This window comes from Telmatherina bonti (genome assembly GCF_933228915.1).
Source record: "Telmatherina bonti genome assembly, chromosome: 7".
Classification (NCBI taxonomy): Eukaryota; Metazoa; Chordata; class Actinopteri; order Atheriniformes; family Telmatherinidae; genus Telmatherina; species Telmatherina bonti.
The window spans coordinates 13940588-13965661 of record NC_136625.1 but is presented as its reverse complement, the minus strand read 5'-3'; the positions used below and the strand labels follow the sequence as shown (position 1 = coordinate 13965661).

Sequence of the window (25074 nt, the reverse complement as noted above, 5' to 3'; positions counted from 1 at the left end):
TGTCATTTGGTTGAACAAATAATAATTTGGATAATAATGAATTGAATTCAAATTTTGTGGAATAAACCTGCCTGAATAATCTTTACCACTTGGTTTGAGTAGAGAATAATCATTATATTACTATATTATTAACTGTCATTGGAAACATATGTTAAAAACAAAACAAGATTTTACTTATTATTGACCAAGCAAAAAGAAAAATATAACAAAACCTTTTTATCTTGCTTTTGTTCCTTCAAACTTTAAAGGGTTAAATACATGCAGTACTTTTTCATCATGAATATTTGTAAATGTAAAACATCGGGGTCTGTGGAGCAGAAATAAAAGAAGTGTGCTGAATAAGAAAATAATTCAGTTTTCTTTTGAACAGGCAATCCAGTGGCACATCCTACATGTTTAACCCTGGTTTGACTCCCAGCTGGCTGCTTCCCATTGACCTGCTCTCTTTCTGTGCCATCACATTAAACCAAAATCCCCCAGAACCTCTTCAGATACCCATACCATTTTAGATAATTTATTCCTGCACAATAGCATTCTCTCTTGCATGACAAGCTGGAAAACATGAGTAAAGTAGCACATGTATGACTATGATGAGAGAGGATTTGGCTTCTGGAAGGATGGAATTTTCTTATTTACTTTCTCGCCGTCTGCCCCCCTCGCCCCCCCCCAACCCCGACCCACTGTAATCCTGTGGTCTGTCCCGTAATCCACAGACACACATGATTCATGATCAGTATCTGGCAAGAACACAAACTCAAGTCTAATGATTCATCACGTGGATATAAAACATGAAACACAGGAGAAGGTCTTGTAAATACACATTCATGTTTATTACATTTAATAATTACATAAGACTATAGATCGTTAGACTTTTGACGTAGACTTTTTGTTTAAAACATTCATATTTTTATTTCCACAATCCCCTTTTTTTTCCTGTTAAAAGAAAAAAGTTATTCATTTTCAATAGTAACAAAGACCGGTAGGTACAATAATTCACTTAAAAACTGTTCTTATTTTATTCAATGCAAATCATGTGACAACAGAAAGAACGAGAGTTCCCTTTATGATGAGTTTTGTGTTTCCCCACAGCGGAGCCGAGTCACCGCACATGACTAGAACTCGTATGTACATGCACTAAAGTGCTAGTGTTCAAAAGGCATGCAAATATTTGACCGATATTCGTACAATTGCCTTCCACATATGCATAAGTTTCTCCGGGTTGTTGCCACCCGCCTTCGACATGTCGACAAATAGAAACATTCATCCCAACATAGAAATAAATAAGGACAACAGCATCAGAAATGACATCATGTGTCTCCGCTTCAGACCAGATGAAGCAGAAGTTGTTTTTTGTTTCGTTTAAGTTTGTTTTCTTGTGTAGTTATTTCACTTTTTGTCACTAAACAGAAAAGTGAAGCATCAGAAAGTAACAAAAAACAAAAACAAAAAACAAAAAACAGAAATGATGATAATAAAGGTGCCCTGATTAAAAAAGAAGAATAAAGTCTTAAAAAAAAAAAGAAAAATGTAAACTATGAGAAAATAAAGTGTAAACGTCATACAAGTGCAACAGCTGACCTACAGTTTTAACCTGAAAAGAGGTTCAGAATTGTGACTAAAATATATGTGTGTATTAAATACATATACACACAAGTATGTCGGGTGGGGGAGGGGGCTAACCTAAACGTACAGGCACCTCTCATGGAAATGGATTTTTATTATGTCTCGATATCAGTGACTTTACAGTACATTCCAGATTCCTCCAAAAAGAAGTTCTGGTTCCTCGATGGTCAGCTGGTGCTACTTAGTGGATCCCAACCCTCCCCCCTTTCAGGCTCCATCTCTGGGAGTCTCTAGTTCTGAGGGGGGGGGGGGGGGGGGGGTGTTTCTGAGGTACTGGGTCGTTGTAGGCTGAGGTGGAGGAGGGTGAGAGGAGGTAGAGCCTCACGCCGGTTCCTCGCCTTCCAGGATGGGCTTCCGGTGTCCCGGTGGCGGGAAGGTGAACCTCCTCTTTGTGCCCTCGCTCCACTTGGGGGAGGAGGAAGGGGAGCGGGCGGCCCAGCGAGATGGGGGTCGGCGGTTGGCCGGGCGAGCCGGCCTCAGGAAGCAGGAGTCCAGAGGTGGAGCCACTGGAGAACGAGGCAGGTCCTGCCGAGGACAAGCAGCGGTTTAATGAGAAAAGAGAGCAGCGAGGCGTCTGCAGCCGCTCAGACAGCAGGAAGTGCACAGATTCCTACTGATAAACATGAGAAAAGAGGAAGAGAGAGAACAGCGAACAGGGGCAGATGCATAAATGATATACACAAAAACACAATGCCAATGAAATCATGCCTGTTTACAGTCCTGAAGGTAACAAGTCAGAATATCTAAACGGTTATCACATAATCTGAATAGTTCAACAAAATCTCAGTTATGTCAAAACAAATAAAACGTGCCTCCTGGTGAAATCATTAAAGCACTATATGTTTGTCAGAGACACTTAATGACATCTCTAATGAACACGCAGACGCTTTGATACAGCTTCTTCCCTGCCAGCTATCTTCCTCCTCCTCTCTGCCGCTAGTTCTTCCACAATTTTCCAATGCTTTGTGTAGAAGTTGTTTAAACTTTGTAGGACTCATTTCTGCAAACATTTAAGATTAAATTTGATATAACACATTCCTGGTTGTTTTAACCTTTTGTAGGGCACTCATTGAAATAACTTCAAATCAGAAATTTCAAGGTATTTCAATGTACCAAACCTCCATTCTGTTTTTACATTAACAAAAGAAAACAAAATAGTTTCATGCTGAAAATGAAAGAAAACAAAGTGATTAAAAATAGTCACTTTCCCCATAAAGGCTTAGGAGTCTGTGTTTTTTCCTGCTCTTTATTTTGTGCTTAGTTATCTTTTTCAGTCACAACACATTTTCCCCTGAAACATTTTCCTCAAACTTCAGTAATCAGTCGCTTTACTCATCCAGTGCTAGCAGCAGCAACCTGATCCCACAGCATGATGCAACCTCCACCATGTTTACATGTGGATCCATTTTTCTATTCACCGTCGGCTTAATTTAATCACATTTAAACAAACCAATGTGCCGCATTGTCAGACAGCTTTACTTTGATTTGCTCTGTCAATAAATGTTCATTGAAGAAGGATCTGTGTCTGCATACGGTGCAGGCTGAAATATGCATTTGTTTTTAAAGATAATATCAATTCTATGCTTGCAATTCAAATGTGGCAGTTCTCATGAGCGAGTGTTTTCTGCAGAATAATCTTTGTAACACATTTTTTTTCCCCCATAAACATGATTTTAATTAGTGTGATGCCAATTATTTAGGTATACTGTTTCAATAATCATTCAACTCCCTTAATTGTCATTTTCAAAATCAGGTGAAATTTTGTTTGTTGCTTCACAGCTTTAACAGAGAAGATAATACACAAGGAGTTTGATAAAATGCTGTAAAATTATTGGTTCACTTTTTAAAAAAATTCCATATTTTTGCATTTGAAGGTATGCAGCTTATAAATAATCAAGTCTGAGCTGCATCTGAAAAGGTGCAGATCAAACATTAAAATGGTTTCAGCAGTGGACTAACAGTAGATAGTGAGGCCAAGATTGGAAACTGAAATATTATACCAATATTTCATATTAAAGGATGATGATAACTGCAACAGCTTTGATGCAGCAGTGTGTTTTCTTGAGTAGAAACTGAGTAAATGCATAAACTCAGCAGGATGCCCGCTATCAGATCCCTGCTGCAGATAAGTGACAGGCTCCTATGAAACCTGCTCAGATATGCAAGGAAAAAGAAATGAACTAATCATTATGACATTTACGTGACAGGACAACAAGAAAAATGTTTCAGCCTTCACACCACCACATCCCACTGCCTAGAGAGGACCTAATTATCATTATGTTTCAAGAGACACATGCTTTACTCACGCAACCGAGGGTCAGAAAGGGGAGCTCATCTTCAAATCAGATGAGGCAATGAACTGTAACAACCGTTCAATAACATGAATATAAATGGATCCATAAGAAGATGGTGGGTTCAGGGCAACAAAAGAGAGGACTGAAAACTCTGTAGTGACTGCTCTTAGTTTCAAAATGCACAACTTTTTCTCTTTTCACACAAAAAACATAATTATATCCATCTGCACACAGATTTTCCTTCACAGAAACATTGAGTTTATCAATGACATATGAACCAGGCCATGCAGGTACTTTGAAACGAACTGATGTAATCAGTGTGGACGTACTTGCTTATTTCTGTTAATTTCTGTTTAATGCGGCAGGTTGCTCATTTGAACTCAAATAGTTTCCCTTATTAAGCCAAGTGAAGGTAATGTTAGAAACAAGCTGCTGACAGCGTCAACTACAGACAGCAGAGATGTAAAACTATAATCATAAACCATGATAAATCACCCGCATCCGAACTTTGAACTATAAAATCGTGTTTCATGAGTTATTTCATTACTGAGTCAACAAGAACTTTGGAACAATGAAAGTGTGTGTTCATTAAAGATGTTTAATGGAATTTCATAAGTCTTAATTGCTATTTTGCTCCCTGGAAATAAAGATGGTGCCTGAATATGCCACCTTTATGTAATTTACTGCAGGTTATTTTCCTTCAGTGTTAATATGCAACTTGGTGCTTAAGTTCCTGGAAAATGGAGAAACCTAGGATCCTGAAGTCTAACTTTAAAGTTAATACAGCCCCATGTAACAGTTGCAACTTATACTGAAGACGTACAGCATTTAATTCAACATCTTAACTCCAAAATGATAAAAACTAGACCTAAAGACTGGAATATGTCCAGCTGAATCCCTGTATTTCTCTCATTCTGCTGTTAAAAGACAGCACATGTCAAATGAAGGTCATATGCTGATTGAGAAGTGTAACAAAAAACATGCACCCTCAGAGGATTTAAACAACAGTAGTCCATCTAAACATTGGCCAAAGAGTCTTATGCATCTGTCCCCGTCATGACAGAAACTGAAATTGAGGGAGTGAGGGTGAAAAGAAGAGAAGATCCAGCCTCCGAGAGATGTCAGGTTATGAGCAAGTGAAAGATCTCGCCACTGGCCCAATTTATAAATGACTCGTCTCCAGATGTTACATCTCAGCTAAAGGATGAGGGAAACATCAGAAAAGCAAAGCAACAATCTAGCTCTTCTAAAAATACACAGCAGCCAGGCTGCTGCAGTGCGGGACGGATGAACTAGAGGACAAAAAACTCGGATTGAAGAACAAACAGTGAGAGATGCGTTACACAACCTGCAGGAAGTCCTTGTCCTTGACCGGCACTAAAACAAGTCACAAAGATGATGTGGATGCGCAATGTCTCCAACAATAAATCAGCTTTTAGTAAATAAAAGCTAATTGCACACCACAGAAATACAGGCAGCTCATTTAATGGGTGGCTTGTGAGTTATTTCAAGATTGCTTTTGTGGTCCTAACACATCAGATGGTTCAATGCCACAGGTCACGCACCATTAATGTCCACAGGAAGTTCGTATAAAAGGAGTGAGTTTGGCAGAAGCAAAGTGAACCACGATAATGTACTATGGCCTTAAAGGAAAAATCCACTTTCAAACACTTTTGTGTTGTAAAATTATCCCAGAAATACCATTTTAACCACCATGAAGAACAAAACAAATGTATAAACTGAAAACAATAAAAAGCTTTCTGGATGATTAAGTGTTAACTGTTAATCACATTTTTCTGTTAAAGCTATAAGATATTCCCTAGAAATGTCATCCTACCTCAAGATTTATCTGTCTGGTGATCTTTATTTCTTTACCCTCTTTAAAGTCCTTTAACCAGAGCCTGGTTTTATATAAGTATGGCAGAACCTGCCCACCACCAAGTTATTAGCCAAAGAACTGGTTTGGGGCATAGTGAGGATGTCTGAAATACCGTTACCTGGTGAATAAAAAATGTTCAGGAGCTTTATTTGCTTAGTAATGAAACTCTCAGCCTTGGTTACTGACTTGAAATGAGAATACATTTTGCAAGGAGTAAAATATGGTTTGGGTACTGGGTATGCTGGTTATCCACGCCAGTTGAGAGCAATTATTTAATTACTGCTCCATTGGTATGTTCCGGTCACATGGCTGAACAGAAGAATGCCATTGAGGTACGAGTCTGAGTGTTACATCACACATTTTGTAGGCCTTACTGGTTGTCGATTGGTTGGGTTGGGTCTGTAGGCATTTTGGTGAAGATGTAACCACGGTGACTGTAGTTATGAAGCCATTTCCCCAAAATTATACAGTAACACAGCAGGTGGAGGGAAACAATGAATGAAAAGATTGAAGCATTGGTTTTGTTTTGTTTGTGCTGAGTTGGAAATAGTTGATGTTTACTTGTGAATTTGTAGAGGACATCACTGTTGTTTTATTATTTGTTGTTTAATTATTTGTGTTTCATTACTGTTTTAAATGCTTACTACAAAGGATGTTTTAAAATGTTTGATTAAAAACTATCACACTTCAAATTTATGAAAGAAGTAAGAAAAACTGTCAAAGCTCTTCATGTCTCTCGCATAGTGGGACTAATCACATTGCATAATGTTTTTGCTCTAGCTTTACTTCCTCATACCCACAGCTGTAGCCATCATAGTTTCTTACACTTACTGGAGTAATTCTTAGGATATACTTTAGGATAAACTGTATGATGTATTTGAAGGTGGAGTTTTCCTTTAAGCATGCAAAATGTATAAGAACATTTAATCTATTTCCACAAGAAATCACAAACAACCAAGAAAGGTGAGAATGCACAGAAAGTGATGAGTGTTAGAAGTCATCTTCATCTGTTAAACTTTGGAGGACTTGTTAGAGTAAGACGACATGGTTGGGGAAACTGTAAGAAGAAAGGAAGCGCTGTATCGACAAATAAGTAGAGCATATATATTTGTATAACAGGAAAACATTACAGCCCATCAACTTGAAGACATGTAGACATAAAGAGGTGGACCTGATGAAAACTGTGTTAGAATAATTCACCTTAAACAGACAACAAACAACCTGTGAATGTGCAACAGTTGATTTCTTTGTGTCATGTTCACTGGCACACAGTTTGATGAAAATATTAAAATACAACCGCACCAGTAATCAAGACACAATCTGATGAGTACCACGTGTTGGTAGGACTATACCATTGCTTTTACATGATTTATCAAGTAAATAAAGTCACTGCCACGCCATAATCAAGCACAGAGAGCAGGAACTAGCTCAAGAATTTTACTTAGCTAACACTATGATCTTAAGCACTTTTTCTTAAGAGTTTTGTGAAAAATAAATGCTACTAATACTTGTGTAATTACCATTTGGACTTCAGATGTGTGTTGATAGAGTTAAGACAGCAGATTACTTTAGAAGTATTGTGCAAATTCCACTGATTTCAGTTCCGACTTGATGCCAAGTAAAATACCAAATAGCTGCTGTGTATGTAGCTTAAATAGCACTATGCAAAACTGTGTTTGCATCCAAGTGCTGTTGTCAATTGACTCAACTGAACTAAGGGAAACTGAGCAAGTGAGTAAGCAGTGTGGTGGTCCAATGCTTACACTTTGCTGCATTTCATGTATGGCTATGGCATGCAGACGAAAAAGTAGTTCCAGCCAAGTGGGATTTAAATTGGATTCTTATATTATAGATTTAGATAGACATTCCACTATGTATGTTCCTATTATTGATTAAAAAAAGAGAAGCTCTACCCCAAATGACTTTTTTTTAAAACAAGATAATCAACTCTAGAACATAAATATTAGAGGTATCAACATTTTAGAATCTGCACATGGTTATACATTAACCAGTTAACATTCACGTAGGCTGAGGTTAGTTAGCTAAATCCAGAGTTAGCTTGTCAAAATAACGACAGTGGTGGACTTTAAACAATACAAAACACTGAAAATTATGTGTAAATGTTCTTTTAAAAACATTTTTAACATGTTTCTAATTTCTTAATTAGTTTAACAAAATAGTACACTTTATTATTTCTTTCAAATGACATCATTTACTATTAATTTCTCTACCACTATAATGTTTTTGCCAAGTTTTGTTTTGATGCACCCCTTTAAAATGATCAGGCCTGTATATGTTTTTCTTTTATGTCTGTAGTGGACTAAAATGGCTTCCAGTGTCCTTAATGGACTCAAAATAGTTTAAGTTGTGTTAAAATTAGTTATATAACCCAAACTGTGCATTTAATGGATGTGCTAACTATTAGCAAGTCAAGCTAACACTTGCAGGCTACTCTGCTAGCAAGTTCTTTAAAATAGCAAATTTAATTTGTTAGTTATCCATTACCGTGAGGACTCTTTCTACATATTAATCAGCAATTTCAAATGGACAAAGTATCATAAAATAAGTTGCAGAGTATAAATTGAAACGGTCATGAAGCAAAGCTTAGCTAAAAGTTAAGAGAGTATTTCAGGATAGCAAAAAGTTCTTCGGCAATGATTTATTTGAAGAATTAGGAACAATAGTCTTTAAAAATAGGTTTTGGAGGATGTTTGTACAGACTCTTTCAGATAAACTTTGTAAAAATCAGCTTGATTTATTTAGCACGTTTTTGTTCTATTGTTTCAGTGCATGTTATTTCGTATTTTCTCTCTATGCTCGTCCACAGAATACAGTCTTTGTAAATCTGTGGACTCAAGCTGTATTTACAAGAAGCACTTTTAATCCAATTGAGCGTCCATTTGGAATAAAAATGCATGTTGTAAACACCTCATTTCATCCAACTGTCCTCTATAGCAATGAATATTCAATCTAACAGTGGGGTGGTTTAAATTTTTCCATGATTCAGTCAGCAGGAAAAATAACTGTATACACTCATTCTGATTGTTCTGTGATGTATGTTCTTTCTGCACATGCTTAAACCGCGTGGGGTTTAGGTGACATTATGACGAAGGAATGGCTTGAAAAATGACGGTAGCAAAACAGAGTGGGATTCTGGCTGGTAAGTTTTTGTTGGAAACTCTAAAATAATCAAGTACTATTGAGCATGCTGATGCTCACAAGTTATTCACGAAGATAATTTGATAAAACTCTTTTTTTATGTTTTTATCTTTTCCAAATTGTAATACACATAACGCATATCACAAGCCTTTTGATCGTATTAATTGTTTCCATCACGTAAACTCAACTGATCAGATCTAGCGTCCATGTAAACATGTCAGCTGGAGTCTTTGATGAGATTGATTTTGATCAGATGGAAAGAAATATTTGTTAGTTTACGATTCTGGTTTATGAATTTGTGAGCACAGTTTCAAAGTCTAGACGATGAAGTGCAAACCTGCACATATGGACTGCATTAGCCATCACACAGTTTATAGAGATTTCCAGCTCTATCTTTACTTCTTTTCCCTGCACCTGGCATTAGCCTGGCGCTCTGAAAAAAAATTAGAATTACCAGTCTACTAAGAAAAATATCTGATTTTGCTGTTTTTGTTTTGCTTTAAAATTTACATTTGGAAACAGAAAACAAAGATGCATTCTTTGAACGTACCTTCTGATCCTAACCAAAGCTGACATAGCGCGGCTATGTCCATCTTTATTTAAATTCTGTATAATGCACCACCAACTATGAATGGTTGACAAACTAATTAATTTCCTTTTCTCTCATAAATTTATAAATGTGGTGTCAGCAAAAAGTAAAATTCTCACAAGTTTCCGCTCTCTTAAGCATCTGATTTCCATACTTTGCTAGTAGAAAGTTTGATAACCTAAAAATATAAGAAACTACTTTAAAAGTTAAAATATGAGAGTTATGATTGATCAACAGCAACATGCAAAACCACTGGTATGGTCCTTTAGAAGAAAATCAGATGACCCATCTAAAAGACGAAGCATGCGTGCATCAACACGAAGGAACAGATGTATGGCTGTCACAAGTTTTGACACCATGTCGAAGGCTGACCTGTGAAGCATGCATTAATGAAGAGGAGGGATGAGGAGGAGGTCTGCAGGAGGTGAGGTGAAAGCTCCATGTGGTTAGTTACCCATCGCCAAGACCATAGGGGAAGAGGAGGAGGAAGGAAGAGGAACTTACATCATGGAGACAAGCAGAGTTATAGTCCCCAAGGAGTTGTTAGTATGACAGTGTGGTTCTGGATCAGAGCACAGCGGACAGGAAGGAGGAAAGAGAGATAAAGTCCAAAGGGGGGGAAAAGGGGAGGGGGGAGGGAGGAAGAGGAAAAATACAAAGTGGGAAATGTTAATCTGGAAAGTCGAGCAAAAGGAAAGAGGAGACACATGACAATATTGGTAGAAATAAGGTGGTTGCTGTTATCCTGCATACCACACAGAAAGCAGCCAAAACTCTTTCACCTCAGACCTGAAAAAAACACAATCAGAAGCTCCAAACCTACACAGCTGTCATAGAGTATCAGGTTTGGCAATCAGTAGAAAATGCTACAAATTCACCAGTATGTGGTCACTCAGTTTTTTCCTCTTTCTCTCTTTTAAAAGAGGAAAATTGATATGACTTATTTATTCAGCATGATGCTAAAGTTTCCAAATATAAGAAATCATTTTTGCAATTTCATTCTGTAAGTTTTATGTTTAGGTCATATTATATAATATCAAATTAGTCTTTCGACTGTTGCAAATTACTGCTGGAAAATCTGTTCACCTCCCTTTTAAATACAGTAACATTTGTAGGGAAAATGCATTTGTGGGATGAGCAGTGAAGCTGAGTATGTGGGTTGACCCATGACAAAATATTTAAAATCTCTGAGAATGCCATACAACATATGCAGCTTTTTCCTCGATCTGACCATCAGGTGCCTGATAGAACACGATGCTGATTCCTGCACATCAAGGGTAACGGCTTTTGGTGGAAGCAGTGTGATGATGTGGGGCAGAAAGTCCCTCACTGGAATACCAAGGCTTGTTATCATTGGAAGCAATCTCAGTAATAGATGAGATTCTGCATCCAGTGGCAGCCTTATATCGCCACAGTCTGGGACAGAACTTGATCCTACAAAATGACAACATTCAACCCCCAAAGAGTAAGGGTTTATCAAAGACTACCCTGCAGAAGTAGAGATGAGGAAATGGCCTGCTTGATGACCGGACCTCCACCCATAAAATACCTATGAGATCCACTCCAGTTTGTTGTTTGTATCAAATGTTGATCCTACAGCAGTGTGTGTGACCAAGCTTGTACCAGGCATGAGGAGGTGCAAGGCTATTGTGGCTGTGTCAGGTGCTACCACATGTTGCTGAGCCCCTGTTTTTTAAATGAATACATTGTTAAATCAGCAGTTATTTTCTTGTTTCTTAAGACTTTAATATCCAAGAAATGACAAACAACAGAGTTAACATTAGAATAGGTCGTTTGGCTTTGGCAGAGAAGACTTGGCCAATTTTTCATGGGTGGAGCCCGCAAGTCAAATTCTGCTGCTCGTCCCACAAATCCATTTTCCTTACAAATTAGCACCATTTAAAAGGAAGATAAACAGGCTTTCCAACATTGAAAGATTTATTGCCAAGAAGAACATAAATTTTCTTTGTTTTTGTGCTAAATTTATCTATAAAATAGATGACACCTTAAAAAGAATCTGTTCAAGCAACAAGCTTCTTTATATTTCTACTCTGGGCATCAATTAGAGATCAAATCCTGATGCGGGGATATCAATGAGCAGATGCATGATTATACAGCTGACTTTAAGTATACATGCTTTAATATCGCTTCAGCATAGCATGACCCACTTTTCTGAAGTCTTACTTTGTCTCTGACAAAAATGAAATACGACCGTTTCCCTTGTAAACATGACCAAAAACATAGTTTACCATGTGTCATTTATTTTCCCACAGGTCAGCTGAATGGGTGAAGTGCTGCAACATACGACCCAAAGTGCCAACTTCAATAAGCAAAACAGGCGCTTGCGTTCCCTCACTTCAAAATCTGGCAACATCTAAAACTCTGCTGGAACATCTCGTTGGATTGTACTGATACAGATAAATTATGTAAGTCATTCACTGCAGTCCTACGTAACTGAGGTCATTAATTTCACTCCTCTGGTAATTGGACGCATAAATCAGATTTCAGCTGGGTTTCAGTGGTAGTTAGCACAAAAGTTAAAGCCAAACCACAAAAAAGAGGAAAATACAGAGAAAGAGTGTCTACATTACAGTAGAAGGAAGCTCAGTGTTGCAGAGAAAGGTTAAATATTTTAACATTACCATTGTATCAGTCAGTGCTTTCGAGCTGAGAAAACAAAAAGCATGAAAGTTTTAGTGCATTGCAGTCCATATATCTGTACTATGATTAAACTCAGATGCCTCAAAGTTTGTCTTCAACCTTTTTTTTTAAGGGAATTCCAAGGCAATGTCATAAATATCACTGTGTCTTAAAACATGGGCCCCAGATCAAATGAATGATGAAGCGATGAATCCAGTGAGTCTGTATATTTACCTCCATACATCCAGACTGTGCTCTGTCTGAGTCGGCCTGCCTGCTGTTGTCTCTGCTGTGGGTGCTTTGTCCTCCTGCCTGCAGCCTCCTCTCCTCTCTAAAGTTCTGCTCCTGTAGCTTCTTATTGAGGATGCGGGCTGCGTTTTCAGTCAGCGTGTATCCCGGAGGGGCAGACAGATCCTGCCGTATGCTCACGACCTCTGGGTTTTTGTCCCCCTGCATCTCTACTATCAGCTGCACCGGGCTGGGCGAGCGTCCTCGGGCAGTCCGCAGACATTCTTGGACGTTCCTGGGGTCCGCGGGAAGAGCCCCGTGAGCAGGGCTGGGCTCTGTAGTGGAAGGTGGGGTGGGGCGAGAGCGACTGGGGGACTTGTTGAACTTCTGCAGGGAGTCGTATACCACTGGCGTGTGGTCAATGATGTTGAAGAGGCTGGAGAGTCCGTCGTTGATGGTCGTGTGGACGGGGCTGTCGCGGGTGGTGGTGGAGCGCGCCCATGCTGACTCATTGTTGCCCTTCTGAGGCGTGGTGGGGGTTGGAGCGCGGTTGTTATTTGGTAGTTCAGGCTTATTGGATGTGGATAGTTTGCGCTGAAGCTTAGGAGAGCCGTACTTCGGCGAGCAGCAAGGTCGCTCGAACTTGCTCTGGACCACCGGGGAATACTGAACTTTCCTCAGGCTGCGGGACGGAGATGAGATGGGTGTGCTGCCACCTTTCGGGGTGAGGCAGCGGTGGGGGCTGCTGGTCAGGTTCCGCAGCAGGTCTGTCTGTAGACCCACACTGATGGTCTGGGTTGTTTGAGTGCCTCGTGTGGTGAATCCGTTGGTCTGGCAGGCGGTGTCACGGACCTGGGGGCCTGGCGGGGAGCGGATGGCATTCCTGACAGAGATAGCCACTTCTTTCATATCATCACTCAAGTTTCTGGAGAGTTGAAGCTCCAGAGAGGATGCATAGCCCACCGTAGGGCAGATTGGAGACTGACTAGGAGAAGTCCTTAGCGCCCCACCTTCCAGGATACAGGGCCACCTTGGATTACTGAACACCTCATCTGGCCCACCGGCTCCCACCCCAGCCTCTCCTCCACCTCTTGCTTTGGTCCCCTTAGCATACAAGTAGTCTGGGTCTTGGGCAGTAGTGCGCTCAGCTGCTGCAGATCTGGTGGGACTGTGCAGGATGTGAACCCCATAGTGCTCCACTCCTACCCCTGCTGCCCCTGCCCCGTTTCCCCTGAGGGGGGACTTGTGGCAGTGCTCTGGGCTGCTCAGGGTGCTGGTGGTCAGGGTGGCGCTGGTGGTGAGGAACCAGGATGCTGGCTGGAATGGACCGGGCTCCCCTTCCCGGGCCTCAGTGGGTTTGTCTGTCCATAATTCCCGGACTGGACGAGGTCCGGACGGTGATGAAGGGAATTCCCAGCCCTTACTGTTGAACTCCTCAATATACTTGAGGTCATCTGGAGAAAGAGGGGGAGTGATGTCGTCTTGGCCTCGGTCACCGTGGCGCGATTTGTCGGGGAGGAACGGTGAGCTGTCCATCAGCCGTTGGAAGTCGCTCATGGAGCAGACAGACTTGGCTCTGGAGATGAAACCGAAACAAAAACACTTTATTCAACTGGGACCAAAAAAAAAAAATCACAACAAACAGAAAACAGTCTTGTGTTCCCACTGCGGAAAGGAAAAAAAAAAAGACTTTTTCTTCCTTTTTTTAAAAATGCTTTTAATGTTTGAAATCTGTCTGAATTATTTATCAGTTTAGTGATCTGAATCTCTCTCCTGCCATAAAAGAAAGACAGCAGAAATCCCCTCCCTGCCACTTCACGTGAAAAGTTAACAGAATACGCAGTCACTCTCCCAAGAGACTGGTGCGTATGACTGAGCAGCAAAAGCAAAGCGAGAGCCTGAACAATCTACAAAAAGTCAGACCTGTTCTCGGGTAAATTCATTGATGACTTCTATTAGAATGCAGTTTTCTGATCTCAGTTTGACTTGACGTTTTCTGAATTGGTTACCTGAGGAGACTCCCGCCCCCCGTCATCTCCTCCTCTGGATAATCAGGAGCGCTTTCCATCTCTGAAATCTCATTCAGGGCCTGAAACACATTGCAAATGCAGAGATTCAGAGGGAAATTAGGCTGTAATATCAGGAGGAATATAAGTAATTTATTTTAATTTAGCCAAACAGAAAAAAAGTCCTGCACATAAATAACATCCTAGTCTTCATCTTGTTATGGATAAGTGAAGAATCCAGACTGAATTATTAATCAACATAATAAACGGATTTTGAGCCTTCTGGTTTTTAAAGTCTAAAGTAAAGGCTCTTTTTGCCTTTTAGGATTAAACATCCATTAATTTGGAAATAAGATGGTTATATACCAAACTAATCATGACACAGATTAATTTTATTAAGATGTTTCTTCTACTATTGCTTAGTTTATCCCGACAGTTAAAACACCTTTCTTGTTTTGTTGAATAGTTTGAACAAAGTCTGCAAGAATTAATTTTTAGCTATTGACAGATCAAGCATAAATAGCAAAATGCTAAATAGGTGTTTGATGTGTTTAAAGAAGCTGTCCACTGGTCAGCTAGATAAACAATCCCACACTAATATTTACCTTTAAAATAAGCACAACAACACATACACACTGTGTGTTAGCCATTTCTAAGTCCATATTTTGTTATTCTCCCTGTCAGCCACTGATTTTTTTTGGGAACGTCGGGCGAGCAGCAGCAGCAGCAGCAGCAGCAGCAGCAGCAGCAGCAGCAGCAGCAGCAGCAGCAGCAGCAGCAGCAGCAGCAGCAGCAGCAGCTCATTGGATTAAAGCAGCAGACACTGACTCAGCCTGTTTAGAAGGAGGCTATAACCAGGAGCTTTAGAGGCATAGCAGAAAGAATCATCCTTGTCATCTAAAGCTTGAAATACACATTGTGTCAACATGTGACATTTACAGTAGCTCTATACCGGTGCTGCATGTTGCAGTAGATCTGTTAGCATGAGGGACAGAACACACCTCTGCAACATCACTTTATTGAGGCTTTGCAACTGTATATTTACATCTTAAAGCATGTTGTTGACATTTGGAGGCGATATCAGAACTATGATATGTCAGCTATGTGCTGCTTTTGTAGTGTTGGCGCTCTTGTTGGAGCTTTAGCTTTAATCTGCTGCAGGAGATGACAGAAGTCAAAGCACCATGGTGTAGTGGTTAGCCCAGCAGGAAGGCCGCTGGTTTGAGCCTTACTGGGGGGAGGTTTGCACAGCGGCCTTTCTGTGTGGAGTTTGCATGTTCTCCCTGTGTGTGCATGAGTTCTCTCCGGGTGCTCTGGCTTCTTCCGACCCATGTTAGACATGTGTGTTAGGTTAACTGATCACTTTTCACATGTGAGACATGTGGATAAAAGCGTCCGTTAAATGACTTTAGAATAAAATAGAATAGAATAAAAATTCAGCTCCGGTGCATTCATAGTAGTCTGGAAATTTCAACCATGCTCTTTTCTCTGCTTCAAACTTTCCAACACCTGCTTTTAATTCATTCTACATCTTTAATACAAAAATTCTGTACTTTCCAATCAGGGTTTAATAATTTATAATCTGGATTAAAAGTGATTTTAAAAGGGGTATAATCTAACACAGCTGATTAGACTGATGCGTGTTACCTCCTTCATGCAGGGGAACCTCTTCTCGCTCTCCAGTCTGGAGGGCGGAGGGACCTCCAGACCACTGAGGGGGTCCAGAGACAGCGCATCCAGGAAAAGGCTTTCTGTAGGCCCTTTCAGCCTCATTGCAGCTCCCTGCCCCTCCAGCATGGCCTCAGAGTCAGAGTGGGAGCGTGTGGAGAGCAGTGGTGCAGGAGTGGAGGTACAGGGTGAACTGGGGGCATGAGGTGACCGTGGGGCATTGCACGGACTCTCCTGAGGGGAGAGCACCCCTCTGTGTGCCAAGCTGCCATCCTTGGTGTCAACACCTTCACCTCTCCTGGTGTTTAGCTCCCGCTGCATCTGATTGATGAATCACAAACATGATGCATGGAAAGTCAGTACGAGATGGAAAGTTTTAGAACTGAAGAATGTCTTGTCTTGTCTTGGATGTTATTCAAGCTCAATTTTATGACTGTCAAATATATGACAGGTGTGTTTATCATTCATAAACCAAATGTACTAGCCTCATTCGTTTAATATTGGATAATTCAGTATCATATCTATGACTTAAAGCAGCAAAAAGACGGTATCCTGCTTATGTCGGTACAAGCAGAAGGTTGTATCAGAGTTAGAGCTTTGCCAAAATATGCCAAATATGACAATTTATAATGTCCCAGAGTGGGAGTTGGAGGGAAAAAGCCAAAGGGAAATGAAGATATATCAATGATTTATGATTTTTATGCTGGTTTTATGCTGCTTTTTTAAGTCACATGAATTTATATTTAGTGATAATATTTTACAATACTATTCATGGAGAAACTCCATAAATTTTTTTTTTCTTTTATGAGTAAATCTCCTTTTTTTGGAGAGACAATTTACTCATAATTTTGAGGGCAAATGTAATATTAGCTTGTGTTTTATTTTTTTTAATTTTCTTTTGTGTTTTACCTCCGCCAAGGAGGTTTATCTGTTTGTGTTCAAGATAACAAAAAGTTATGGATAGATTTTCATGAAATTGTCAGGAGTTGTTGGAAATGTGAAAAAGAAGAACTAATTTAATCTTGGTGACGATCCGGATCACTGTTTGGATCCAGGAATTTTTTTTTTTTTAAACTGCGTTCTCCAAGTGCTTTTCTAGTTTTTTAATGTGTCTCAAGGGTTTAATTTGTTAAAGTTCATTCTCAACCCCTGAAAAACACGACACACACAGTCTAAGCTTTCTCCTTCCTTCTAGTTCTCTACTCCAGTTTCAGAACTACTCCCCGTGTCTCCTGCTCCGTCCCCCCCCTCGTCTCACCCTGTCCATCTGGCGGTGGAGTTCCCTCATGCTACTGTCCCACTCTTGTCGCTCTCGGTCGAAGCGCTCCAGGAGCTCCGCCCTCTCGCGGCCCCACCTCTTCTCGCCGTTCTGCAGCTTCCAGCGGAGGTCCAGCGATGTGTTGTGGCTCTCAGCCAGCAGGCGCTGATGCTCCTCACGCTCCTGCTTCAAGGCCCACTCAGGGTCTCCGACTGGTTCATCTTCGCCTCCCTGTGCTTCGCCTCGAACCTTCCCTTGCGTCTCCTCTTCCAGCTGGCCAAAGAACAACAATACACGACAGAGCCGTGATTAAACTAGATGACATAAAACCAAGAAAAATCTTTGGTCAACATTTACGTTAAGTGAAACTATTTTTGCTAAAGCAACAAGTCCAGATGTTTGCTAATAAAAACATACATTTTTTAAGTTGAAGAAAATTGAAGCAGATGTGTTGGTAGGTTGTGAAAATGAAATAAGAATCAGACATTACTTAGGAATTCATGCTTTTAGTGTCTGAGTGCACAACCAGGACAACAGGAAGCTGGAATGAGCTTTCTTACGAGGGACCTTCACAGACTTGTGAGGCTGATGAAATTTACATTACAGTCCCTGAGGAATGCCTCTCTGGACATTACGACTAAAATTCTGAATGTAATCGCAGAGAAAGTTTAATTCAAAATTTTGTCCTCCTCCCGTTGATCTTGAAACATCTGTTTAATCCCCATTCATGGCCTGACCCGGATGTAGATGATTTCTTTTTGTGTGAGAGCATCTTCCAAAAGTTTACAGTTTCACCTCTAAAATATTTCTCATCTAACAATTTCAAACACAATCTATTTGAGAAAGGACTTATTTCTTGAATCATTTTTATAAAATTACTTAAATAATCAGCAAGTCCTCCAAATACATTTGGAGGAGTCCACCCAGGTGACGACTTCTGCAGAAGCAGAATCATTTTATGTGTAAAACACAACAAATCGGCCTGCAATTTATCTTGTTCATTGTTGTAACAGTAGAAAATAAGAGCAGCTGTGAAAGCAGCAAAATAAACACATTTAATAAATCATTAAATTATTCCTTCTGGTTCCTGGGGCTGCAATTCCCTTTATGAAACTTATGCAAAGTGGGTTTTTTTCTGGAAGGGGGTTTGGGAGGAAGATGACAATTTATTACATATGTATGTGCATATAAAGATGGAAAAGATGAATAAAAAAGTGCTAAGAAAGCACAATAAAGTGCTCTTCCTGAGCTAAAATAATAAATTACTCTCTAAATGGATGAAAGAAATTACAGACAATGTTGTTTTCCAGAACAAATACTGAAAATGTGTGAACAAGCTGACAACCAAACAACTTACTGACGGTGTAATTCTCCAAAATACAGCAAGTCGCTGTTGAGATGGTTTATTCTAAATCACACCTGGAGCGGCACCTCCGGTGTCACATGCACAAATAAATGTATGAAAATAACAGATTTACAAATTAATCAAAAAACTTACAAATAATAAACCACACTGTTCATAAAGTCTGTTTACAATCTGAAAAAAAATATGACAAAGACAAGCGATAATCTGATTCCTGTCATGTACTCAGTGCTTATCAAAGACTTAAATAACATTTTATCGGTGCATCTCAGGCTCCCTTTAAAAGAAAGAGCGTCTGTTTGATAAAGCCTTAAAAAAAATGGCCGCACCTAAAGAAAATGCACAATTTGTGTTGATGTTTGTTGAATCAAAAGTGGATACACATAGTCAACAGAACTACAGGAATAATCATAGATCACATTCACCATCACGTCCCTCAATTTGTGCATGGCCCAGGAAATTTACAGAGGCAGGGACGGTGTTGGATGAAGAGAGGAGGGGACAACCAAGAACGTCAGATGAAAACAGATATGAGGTGCAGAAAATGGGACAAAACAACCCCCCACAACTTAAACATCTGCTTGACCTCTTCTATTAATTTCCAGTGAATTATCTGTTCAGTTTTACTCAATATTGTTGTAAAATGTCAAGCAGTAACAAAATTCACAAAAGAGAAAATTAAAACTCATTAAATCTTGGCGCTATCTTTCAGAGCTCTGCAGCGTCATATCCTACAGTGTTTCTCCACTATTAAACCTCTACTTTATATCAAATTCTTAGGTAATCTCAGCAGACTGGTGGCGTTTCCTTTCACCCTAAGTATATGTTTAAGTTGTATTTATCCCTGCTGTTACCAGAGGAGAGGCAGGTCGCATCCTGGATGAGCCACTAGTTAAAAAAAAAAAGTCAACCATAACCTAGTTGTTAAACAGCTATGTTAGCATGTCTTAACACTTTTTAGCTACGTTAGCATGTATTTTCCTCAGGACAACCAGAGACTGATCCGCCTCTGTCCAATAGAAAAAAAAATGTTCCACAAATTAAAAACAAAAGAAGAAATAAGAGCGTTAGCTGAGAACAGAAAGCACAGTTACCTTGTTAACCTCAGACTGAACAAGGTGAACAGTGTTCAGCCTTTACACTAAGCTATTTATCACATTACTGCACGGACATGACAGTGGTATTGATCTTCTGTTTAATGGGAAAAGAAAAAATATGAGTGCATCACAGAACTGCTGTTGTTTTACAGCTGAACAAAGGCTGCTTTGGTTAATTTAAATTTCACGCTGCATGGTGGCGTGAGGAGAAGGAGAGCCTGAATTGAGGATTCAACAGCTCACAGAAATCTTCAAAGCTCCAGAACAATGAAAACAGGGCTACGTCTATTTTCTGCAGAGTTTTGTAATCTTCTGAGAGGCTTTGATCCCCCAACATAATGGGAAGAACCGACGTGCGGTGCTGGAGCTGTGTCAGGACTGACTCAAGGCCATTCTTTAAAAAAAAAAAAGAAGAGCTTACATAACTCTCATTTAGGAATGTTTGTCTTGTATATATCAAGCTTTCAAAGTGAGTGATTTAACACTAGATACATCCAGTACATATAGAGCTGTAGAGGTATCTGACAAGGGAGCCAAAGCCCAAAAAGGAGCGTAAAAACAAGACATTTATGTGTGAAATGATCACCTTTTACTGTATGCTCATATATACATAAATGCACATGTTTATTCTGCTCTGCTATTAATAATAATAATGAGTGAAAGGCATATTTCTAAAAGCTTTGGGATGAAGCACAGCGGAGCAAGCATGGATCTCAACATCATGTTATTAGACCAAACTAAGCATATTAGTTCTCGCTGCAGCCCTGAGCGACCTCTGCTCTGTGGAAGGATTGAACCATGTAAGAGCCTCACAGATTAAAGCAAGAGAGTTAAAAAGATAATCTTCCTCCTATAACTCAAACCTCTTAATTGGTTCCAAAAGCTGCATTTTCCTTTTTTTTTTTTTTTTATTTATTTATTTTTTTTATATCTATCAGATAAAGCTCAGATGTGACTCTGCTCTGACACTGGGAGCAGATTTGATCTCCCAACATAGTGGTCGAGTCAGAACATACTCTGTCCTCCAGCTGTTTGCAAGAGTTGGGATTTTTTCCAAATCGATGGCTACCTGGCTTGATTGTCCTCCAGTTCTTAAGGGAAAAGACAATCTTAAGGTTAAATCAGATGCAGCAGACAATGAGGCTCCCACTGCAAAGTCCACAAAACAGTCTCATCAAATGAGTTTGGATTCAATCCCTCCAGGCTTCACTGTTGGAACATTTCTAGTGTTGGTTTGCTGTTATTTCAGACTTGGACCAATGTCTCCTGTGACAGAGCTGAATCTTGTTTTCTGCCAGAGTTAGAGGGTTTCATTTGACAATTCGGCTATCTGCATCAAAACCGAAGAATTAAACCGATTGGTGTCACACTAAACATAGATTTAGTCCCAAATAAAAGGAGGTAAAACAAAAATGTGAAGTTAAAATTGTATTTGGGAAGATGGTCTGTTATCTGATTTTTCAATTTGGATTAGAAAACAAAAAGACAATCAATCAAAGTGTTTTTCCAGTTATCATTTCAAATGGGAAATCAAATGGCCTGAATGTTCACAGACCTGGTAAATCCTTGTTTTTATATTTTTATATTTTTAAACTTCAGTGTTACAAGGATGTACTGATATACTGCTTCTAACGTTAAACAAGTACTGTGTAAGTGGTGGCAAGTTTACGTAAACTTAGCACACAAAGTAAGGAAATTTATGATTGGTCAATTATTATAAAATCCTATGTAATTTACTCCCTTTGGTATGTTTTAGATCAGGGATTGGGAATTTTGGCCTTCGTCCTTGTCGATGTCTCCCCGTTCCAACACAGCAGAATCACATGAATGGATCACTGTGCAGATCTTGACAAGCCGTTGGATCCTTTTGATTTGAATCAAGTGTGCTGGAGCAGGGATACATGGACAACCTGCAGGATTTTGGCCCTCGAGGCCTCAGGTTTCCCACAACTGTCTCAGATATTTTATATGTATGAGACAAAGTCTGACCAGTACAAAAGAAGGACTACCAGTTAAGCTATAAATGAACAATCTTATAAAATATTAGCAATGTTATTTAGAGTTATTTGGGGGGTGTGCTCAGTTTTACATGTCAATCTTTTGTGAAAAATAAAGATCAACTTTCTGAATTTTATTTAATTTTGTTTTATCTATTCTACATTCATTTAGCAGACGCTTTTCTCCAAAGCAACTTACATATAAGTGAGAATTTTCCTACAGATTTAGCTGAGTTTATGTGCATGATAAGTTATCTGGATGTAAATCAGGTCACTTAAATTCAAAGCTAAAGGCTGAAGATTATCCACAAGATCAACACATTGCCTAATTCCAGAAGTGACAACGATTAAAATTTATCTTTCTTTTATTTAAAATATTACAGCAATCCAAAAAAACCCATTGATTTTAACATTTAAGTTGGCAAACAGCTGCTTATTTGAACTTCCAGCACAACATTACCATTCAATGCTGGGTCACATTTCTGCTTTTACGGTCAGAAAAAGTGGAATTTTGACTCTTTCAGCTCCAACTTTGATCTCCACCAGCTCCTGTAGGGCATATCTGGCTCATTAGCAGCTAAATGATCTGGCATGATGACCAGCTGCAGCTGATCAGTTCGTGCACAAAGCACTCCACGTTTCTAGCTGATAGAACTTCTTGCCATGTAGACAATTACCCAGACCCGCTGCAGATTATCTGTAAACAAATGTAAGGAACAGAGACTGGGGTGTTTCAGTGTTCTGACACCACTGAAGGATGTGGAACACACAGTGAGCACAAATTCAACACTTGGGGGGGATTTTATAATGTTCATTAGTATGCTGAAGTCACTGAGTTTTATTCCATAAGGAAATACATGAGCGGGAGTCAATTCAGTTCAATTCAATTCTACATTATTTATCCCCGAAGGGAAATTCAAAGTCAATCTGAATGCTGCTGAAGTTTAGTGATAAAAGAACTGTTAATGCTGTAAATGCAGCTTAAACATTTATTTAAAATAGACTTCTTGATGCACACACTTCAGTTGTGGCTCACTTGTTCATTCATTCATTCATTCAGGTTCAAATTTTTGTTTATTATTTCTTTTAATAAACAGGATTCTCCTGTAAACCCCAGATAACACAAAAGGTAATATAACAATTATCTGTATGAAAACTTTCCAGACTTTTATCTTAGAAGATAAAACTGCAACAGGAGGCTTGCACTACTTAACTACCAAACTATGTGTGATGCTAACGCACACACAAATCCATTAATCAGCACAACAGCTGAAGATCCTCATCAGGAATATCAGAAGAGACCTGACTGGCTGTCTTCACTTCAGAGAGAAACAATCAGGCATATCAAACAAGGAGGCACAATGCTGAATTAATTAGTTTGTACAACAGCATAATACAACCTATTACATGATGCCAAGCAAGTAATTTATTATTTTCACGGGGACTATCCACCTTTTATTTAGGAAATATATGATTGGGATGTGAAAATGAAATTGCTTTTGCATATTTGTCAAATGCAATCTGCATTCAGACACAAATAAAGTCTATTTCTAACTTTACTGCAGCGAAAAACAGCTGAAAAAAAGGAGCAAAGCTTACAAAGATGCTTGTCTCACTTTTCCTGTTTCGGGCCCCGGGAGGAATTTCATGCATGAGAGAAGCAACATGTTTACTGTCGTCTTGCTGCTCACTGAAAGCGCCCAGTGCCTCCTGCACCAGATTGTGTCCTGTCCCTTTAAAAGTGTGTGCTGAGACGCCATCTGTACCTGAGCCACCTGGCACTTCATCTCTGCCCACTTGACCTCCCAGGCGGCTTTGTCATTGGCGTACGATTGCTGTAGTTGGCATCGCCAAGTCTCCACCTCCCGCAGCTCCTCACGAAACTCCTCCAGCAGCATCCTCACTGCCTGCAGCACTCGACGGTTCTCAGTGAACTGGCGAGCCAACGAGAACACACACCAATAAAACATTAAGCTAAAACACTGGACGTACAGCAACCTGCAACTTTGTTCCTTATATTGAAAATTGCAGAGGACATTATGTTTCCTTTTAGTGTCTTTTGTTTCTTTTAAAGCCTTTTAGCATCTCTTTCCTCTTCTGCAGAGGTTCTCTTCTTGGAGTTTGACATGAAACTTAATTAACTTAAATTATGTACATATAGCTGCGTGTAAAATAATTTTAAAAAATCATTTGAAACCTTTGAATCATGCAGTAGTTAAAACTGCAAGGAAAACCACAGGAGTTTGATTTATAAGGACTCAGGCTACATGGGCATCACGATCCAATTGAGTGCACAGCAGAGAAAAGCTTGGTTTAGTCAGATATCTGCTCAGAGAGGGTTTTCACCTCTGGTGGTCCTGCTCAGCCGTCAGGTCTTGGCGGCACCAAAGGAGAGCGTGATCACCTCGAGGTGTCACTGCACTGCCGTCGGCCTTGCCAGCCTCGACTGATAACAATATGTGTTAAAAGACCGTATTGTAATTTATCTAATGATAAAAAGAAACCTATTTGACTTTTTTTATGTGACTACAAAATGTAGCAATTCAGACCACAAGCTGGTTTCCTTGAAAACAAATGATGCAGCTTTACATACAAGTTACGATGTTTAAAACCATGTAGCCTCACCATGGTTTTCTAATCTACCCCTTTCTGAAGCAATTTAGATGTGTCTCCAAGTGTAAAAGTGTGTGTGTGTGTGTGAGGTCTCAGTAGCGCTTGTGGATGTCATCATGATGCAAACACAAGGAAAGTGTGGGTTGCATTGCTTGAATATGAGGAAAGGCTGAACAAATGGGATGTCCAGCTGCTTATTTTTGGGGCTCCTGCAGGTTTTAGATGTTTGCTTCAACATACCCGACCTAAATGAACGTGTAATTAGCAGGTTTGTGCAGGTGTGTTGCAGCAGGGAAACAGGTTAAACCTGGAGGACGGCCATCAAGGACCAGAAATGGACATCCCTGTTTTACAAGGTCAAACATTATGTGCAACATTTGAATACTTTCAAAAGTATTCTTAATAAATATTTAATGCAAATGTAAAGTACAACTTCTGTATCATTCATAAAAAAATTATATCAGAACAGATATTCACACAAAAAACTTTCAAAGTATAGTATACAGTAGGATCTTAATCACATGATGGGATCACATGACAAAGTATGAGGGAAAAGCCTCCATTTATGGAAAACTCTGTGTACTGACACCAAATGTTTATGTGTGTATCAATAAACAAGTATAGCAAAAAACTTTTTGCCTTACTATTGTATAAATATTT

General features: G+C 39.6%; 1 protein-coding gene across 1 annotated transcript in view; it reads right to left on the bottom strand.

Moving 5' to 3' along the window:
* Positions 1 to 1878: 1878 nt before the first annotated feature.
* Positions 1879 to 25074, bottom strand: part of mtcl1 (microtubule crosslinking factor 1) — a gene marked incomplete at its 5' end in the record, with an annotated part of 79736 nt that continues 56540 nt past the window's right edge. Inside the window, 6 exons of the mRNA XM_079243428.1 lie at positions 1879 to 2148; positions 12419 to 13988; positions 14422 to 14501; positions 16066 to 16407; positions 17345 to 17617; positions 23568 to 23735. Of these exons, the coding sequence (XP_079099554.1) occupies positions 1945 to 2148; positions 12419 to 13988; positions 14422 to 14501; positions 16066 to 16407; positions 17345 to 17617; positions 23568 to 23735 (2637 nt within the window). The 3' untranslated portion in view covers positions 1879 to 1944. The remainder of the gene's footprint in view (positions 2149 to 12418; positions 13989 to 14421; positions 14502 to 16065; positions 16408 to 17344; positions 17618 to 23567; positions 23736 to 25074) is intronic.